Source organism: Notothenia coriiceps, unplaced genomic scaffold (assembly GCF_000735185.1).
Source record: "Notothenia coriiceps isolate Sejong01 unplaced genomic scaffold, NC01 NC01_scaffold00016205, whole genome shotgun sequence".
Lineage (NCBI taxonomy): Eukaryota > Metazoa > Chordata > Actinopteri > Perciformes > Nototheniidae > Notothenia > Notothenia coriiceps.
This window is the reverse complement of record NW_011348906.1, coordinates 13,976-20,394: the sequence shown is the minus strand read 5'-3', so window position 1 is coordinate 20,394 and position 6,419 is coordinate 13,976. Positions and strand designations below refer to the sequence as shown.

Here is a 6,419-nt window from a genome sequence, read left to right as displayed (position 1 = left end):
ACCTCGTGGAGCAGGGATTCAGCCAGGTCCTCCACATGCAGTCCAAGTACCGCAATCGCTTGAACTTGACGGCCTCAGGTGCACTGCGACTGAAACTAAGTTCTCTGCAACCCGCAGTGAAGAAACTGGCGGAGAACCACCAAGCGCAGGGCTCACACTAACCTTCCCCCCCCGCAATTTGGCGAAATGCAACACCTTTCCGACCTGTTAGTTCTGTAGGCCTAATGTACAGTTTTGTAGCCTACTGTTTGTTCTGCACTGGACATGTGTGAAATTGCTGCTGTTCCGTAGCAGTCTGTTTGTATTCTCTGCTCTTGTCTGAGTTTGTTTAACACTCATAAATATCATTTTTATTCACATTCACATGGCTTTTCTGCTCTCTGGTAAACTAATGATAATGATATTCCAACTGCCCAGTTAAATCAAATCTATTATTTGGCATTCATGACATGCTTTTTAAATGATATAACACAGAATATTAGTCAACATTAATATTCAGGGAAGAAAATAAGTCTACTTTTTTTGATGGGGGGCGGTAAGAGACCTGGATAATGGACAGGGGGGCGCTGGCCCAAAAAAGGTTGAGAACCCCTGAAGTAGATGAAGCTTCCGTGGTACTTACAGCATCTCTGCGAGTAGCAACGTCCTCTTTGGCATAGTGGTTGTTCTGGATCAGTTTGGTAGCAAACTCATCCAGGGCCTGGAGATGTACAAGAAAAATATATTTAAAGAGTATTATATTTCATAAAAGCTAGAACTGCAGAGAAAACTGTGTAAAAGATGTTGTTGATTCTACAACTTCCATGTGGAAGGAATGATATTCTTGCTGAAAGACTGTAAGCTGCAAGGTGAATTGTGTAATTGGACAGACTGGATTCACTTACGGTGATCTTTTCTTCCTGGGCACTGAGTGATTTCTCAAAGTCCTCATGTTTCTTCAGCAGGGCCTCTACACTGTCCAGGGAGTCCCCCAGGTCTTCATTGAGGAGGAAAGCCTACACAATACACATACATCCTTAATAAGTAGCACTCCACAGCAACTAGGAAATACACACAGGTGAAATTCTTTCTTGGGTTAGGGTTTTGGTTTCAGTCGGTGTGTCCGGTTACCTCTTGTTTGCTCATCCAGTTGTCAACTTGCTCAGTGTCCCTGTAGAAGAGCTGCAGGTCCATGCACTGCTCATACTGCTGCCTGCGGACCTCCCACAGCTCCAGCAGGGACTCCTTCTCCGAGGAAAGGATGCCCAGCTGCGTAAAACACACCATAGTTAAGTGCCGGTATAGATAGTAATAATAGCACACAATAGAAGGAAATTTCAATCATAATAATTGTACCTTTTCCTTGACCTCCTCAGAGGCATAGTGCCCTGTATCGAGTAATGCTTGGCCAGCTTCATCAGTGGATCTGAAACTGTCTTCATGGGCATCGATCTCTCCCTGGTAGATGCAAAAGAGACATGAACAAAATGAAAATAATGTTGCATGGTGTTTTGTTTTCAGCTTTAAAAAGGAGAAAGCTTGAACTGTGATAGAATGCCGAGATGAGAGGTGTATTATCAGAAATGTTACCTTATGCTCTTGGTGGCGGTCGAGCAGAGCCTCAGCTCCAGCCACGTCATTGGCCAGTTCGTCAGCATTGATCAGAGCTTTCATCTCCGTCACCCAGCTGGTCAGATCCCTGAAGTCAGCAGTGAAGCGCTGCAGCCTGATGAGAGAAGGCCACAGAGGGTGAGCAGACATGCAGAGAAATGTTGAACAGGGCTGCACTCTGTATCCTGATTAAGTATCTGCCTATGTACAAAGAAGCAGTTTTTGTTTTATGATCAAATACAACATATGCAGTAAATGTGGTGTATGTCATAGAGCAGACAGTGCTGCGTGGTGTGTTACCGGTAGGAGTCGTTGAGGCGGGTGTGGCGCTCCGCGGCCAGAGTGCGGATCTGTTCCCAGTTGGTGATGAGTTCGTCCTTCTTCAGGTGGATCTGGGAGGCGTTGTGGGGATGTGTCTGCTGCAGGCGCTCTGCATCTCCACCCAGTGTGTTGACCTGATGAAGGAGAAGGGGAGTTGTTTGGACTAGGTTTATCACTTCATGGCTGTGCTGTATGTATGTTGCCATTGGTAAAGCATCGTCCTGCCTTATCCTCCAGAGCAGCCAGGTCTCTCTCCAGACCCTCGTGTTTGCGAAGCAGAGCCTGCACACTGGCCAGGTCACGACCAAAGTCATCAGAGGCCATCAGCTGCTCCTTCTCCTTGATCCAGCTGATGGTCTCATCCACATCCCTGTTGGTGGGATACAATACACAGGTTAGTGTACAAAAAGACCATGTGAGTGTGAACATCACCAAAGATAGTAAGGGCCCGTGTGCATATGCCTCTTTTTCCGAGTTGGAAACAGCCACCTCCAGAAAGAAAGGCAGCTCCCAGCAGTTTTTTTTTATGTGCTCTGTCTTTTTTGTGCAGCCGCTACGAATAAAACATAATAAAACATTTGAAAAGCACCGGTGACTTCTCTGTAAAAATGACATAGAAAGCTTGTGTTTGGCCACGTTGGTCTGAAGAAAACCACCATAACAAATACCGAAAAGGCTGTTTTTAGATGATTTCTGCCGGGAGGACATCTAAATGTTGTTGCCGGTGAGTGTTTGACTTTTATTGTCCTCCTCCCTCGCTATATGGCTGTCAGACTGAGCGGTGACAAGCTCATTCATACAAAATGTGAGAGCAAGTGAAGCTCATAGTACAATCAAATGTATAGTAGCACAAACATATAATGAATCCATGCTAGTTTGTCGTACTACGTCGGTGATAAGTTGTTAACATATCGTTTTCATAGAAATAGTGAAAGAGCGCTGAGAAGGTTTCTTTAATGAAAAGCTGGGAGCGGGCGTTCCCCAGCGCCTTTCTGCCAGAACAAGGTGTTGTATGGACACGGGCCCTAAGTGTCCACATTGGATCAGACCCATATTGCTCACCTGTTGAAGCGCTGCACCTCAGCCGCCCCGAACAGCCGGCCCTGCCTCTGCTGGGCCAGGCCCTTCAGGCGCTGCCAGGCGGCGTTCACTTCGTCCTGCTTGCGGACAATGAGCTCCGCCTCAGGATGGGCCTCCTGTATCAGCTTGGCTGCCAGTTGGTTCACTTCGTTAACACGCTCCTCATGCGCAGCCAGGTCGGTCTGAAACTCCTCAAACTTCTTCTGCAAGAGTTCCACATGCTCCAGGTCCTGGCCCAGCTCCTCCGAGGTGGCCATGGTCTCCTACAGGTGGAAGAGGAAGAGCTTTCTTTTAATACATATAATCAAGTTTTACAAATAAATGTCATTAAAAAGGTTCTTAGCATTCAGGCCTTATGTTTCAGTTAAAGAAATACCATACATTTTAGGACTTTCAGCAGCAACCCTGTTATTAATCATTACATATTATTTACAAGGAAAGTAAAGGTTGTTTCAAATCCGAAAGGTGCCTCATAGCCAACACTTCTGACAGAATGTAAAAGGCCTTCACTGGATGATCTCCTCGTCATTGCTCTCGCATTCAAAATATGTTAGCAAACTTTTCTTTACTATTCAATGGTAATTCAAAAGTTCCCTCTTGTTGCCATACAACACTGTTTTTCACTAAACAGGAAAATGAGGTGATACCATTATTCTCAGAGAACCCTTTTAGCTTTCAACTCATAATACCAAGCCCCAACCATGTTTCATTGAAGTGGCTAAAGAGCAAATACAAGAACAGTGTTTCTGAGCTGAGAAAAGGTTGCTTGGTCTCCTTACCAAAATATTGTAATGTTTGTTAGTTTGACTGTTAAAATCTAAACGTGCTGGATTGACCCTCACTATGTAGATGTACACCCCTTTTACCATTCATGAACATGTACATTAAATGAGGAGGTTTTCAATTCATACGGCTCCCTTATTTTCAAACCCTTATTACATCCTGTAACTGCAAGTCTATTTCATTGTAACTGGTGAAATTGTCTAAACTATCTTCTAAATAAAGAATTGCTAAAAAGTGTTTATTTTATTCCACGAGAAAGCTAGAGAAGAATACTCAAAGAGTTGAATTGAAAATGTGTAAGAATGCCACTAAACAAGGAAATATATGAAAGATGTGTACATTCTAGTCGTGGTGAAAAAAGGTTTCCATTGACAATCTGACCTTGTCACTGATCCAGTCCAGGGCATCCTCACACTCACGCAGGTACTGGACCAGCTTCTGGGCCTGCAGGAGGCGCGTGCCCTTCTCCTTGGTCCTCATCAGCAGGAGGTCCCAGAGGCGATGCAGCTCCTCCAGACGAGTCTAGTGACCAGGAGGGAAGGGAAGAGGTTTTCAAAAAGTATTTGCAAAGGGGAAATATGAAATATGAAAATAAGTAGAAAAGGGACCAATATGAAACACAGTACATGCAATACAATGTAAATGTCCATTTCCTAACAACAGAGGACAGGAAGGGAAAGCTTTCAGCCAAGAGCTGGAAGAGTTTTTACAGCACTCAAGAGTCACGCCGGGTCCACACAGCTCAACACCTACTTGTATATACTGTCCCATAACCAAACTTGTAACTATGGGCTTCTGTTGTGTCCGGTAAGGCGTGTAGGACTAAATCAGATGGAGCAGGTTACAGTGGGCAGCGTGTTCAGAAAACATGCATGAGATTTAGGCTAGCCGACGCAGCCGGTGTTATTGTTGACAATAAGGTCAATAAACCATTAAGATTCAAACTAAGGACAACAAGAACAGTGCTGACATATTTACTTCAAACAAGCAATATCATTGTTAGTGCTGCTGCATAAGTTCAACTCTTTGCTTTTTAACAGTTTCACTTATGCAGTCATTTTTTTATCATATTAAATATAAATGTAATAGCATCACATTCCCATCCAGTTCAAATGTTTAGTTTATGAATTTATTTATGCATTTATAAAAACATGTTCAATTAAGATGAACAGAGTCTGCACGCTCACTTTTCATGTCAACATAAAAACGTAGATATAGCTCCAGTCTATGGTCAACACAGGGAGCAGATGATAGATGATTGATGAATATCAAACACTGCTGCGATTGGGCACAAACAGTTAAATATGCACTACTAGATTTAAAAGTTAGTGTTTGAGGCCCCGGCCCCACGAGGACGAAAACGGTCGTTTGCGTTACTGTTTAGTGTCATATAGACCGTTCGGCCACAAGACGACGACCGAATATGACAGTAAACAACTGCGGAAACGATAACGGGTCCCAAGGTGGATAGAACGGCATACGCAACGCTCTGGGGGGTCCAACGGCTCCGTGTGTGCGCCCTATACGATCATTTTCTGATAATGATGACGCAATAGCCCCGCCTCTCCCCACCTCTGCTGCTCACCCCCGCGTCAAGGTAAACTGCACACTGAATTCAGATTATTTATCTTTCTCTCGATATGGACATAAACGCGAGTGAAGTCTAATCTGACAGGACGGAGACACGCAGCTCTGCTCACCTGCAGCTCCTCCCGCTGTGATGCAGCGGTGAACGGAGCAAAATACACACTTCAAGTCAGATCATCGCCCTTAGCTATTTTAATTACCTCTCAAACCTAAACTAGTTATAAATATGTTTATTTTTACTGTCGGGTCACTCATTACTGGATCAGCTGCTGCTTGAGACAGACACTGACGCTGTCAGAAGAGAGGGAGGAAAAAGAGAGGCTCCATGTATTATATTATTATATTCTATAGATTCGTTATTCATTTGTTTTAAAGCCTCAATAAATAACAAAGAAGACCGTTGACCCGGCACTTTATCATTTGTCCGGATAATGATTTATAATTTGTAACACACGTTGACTGGCGAAAAACTCTGCCGGTTCCCTCGGCCCCCACCGCGGAGATAAACAGAAGGGCAACCCATGAGCAACCATGCTTCTTCGCTGCTTTTGTGGAGGAAGTTACAGCTGCCACGTACCAGTTCTCGGCATATGTACTGCAGCTTCCTCAGCTGTTGGAGCTAAACGGAGCCTGGTCTCGTGTGACAGACACTATCGGGCGTGTCATTGCTCGTGGACGCCAAAGCCTTGTGGCATTGCGCTGGTTAACGCTTATGCGTTTATCCGTGATGCGTCCTCGTGGCCCGCCTGAGGTGTTTGCGCGCGACGAGACGCTGGCTTCGTCTGTGCGGTGTGATGTTCATTGTTGCTGCACACTCTGGCTGACACTGTCAGGAGTGAACACATGTTTGGGTCAGTGTTAGTGCCTTACTCGGGATGGTCTCACGAGGAGAAAGTGCCTCTGTGATCATCAGAGTTCCCAGTGTCGTCCAGTTTGGATGATGGCCCCCGCGTTTTGGCTGGACTTCAGCCGTCAAAGGCCCTGATGTTTCTGGGCAGCTTTCTGTGTGAACAACAGAAAATTTCATTTTAGATATGAAGACACCACAGGCTAACCTT

At 44.9% G+C, this 6,419-nt stretch overlaps 1 protein-coding gene across 1 annotated transcript; it reads right to left on the bottom strand.

The window, feature by feature from the left end:
* Positions 1–225: 225 nt before the first annotated feature.
* On the bottom strand, positions 226–6,267 carry LOC104949440 (spectrin alpha chain, non-erythrocytic 1-like; the record flags this gene model as incomplete). Its single annotated transcript, XM_010775799.1, has 10 exons — positions 226–700; positions 885–995; positions 1,111–1,248; positions 1,336–1,437; positions 1,570–1,705; positions 1,891–2,045; positions 2,137–2,281; positions 2,974–3,254; positions 4,156–4,296; positions 6,232–6,267. Coding segments are annotated over 10 exons (1,467 nt in total), but the record flags the coding sequence as incomplete, so codon positions are not given.
* Between the last annotated feature and the right edge of the window lie 152 nt (positions 6,268–6,419).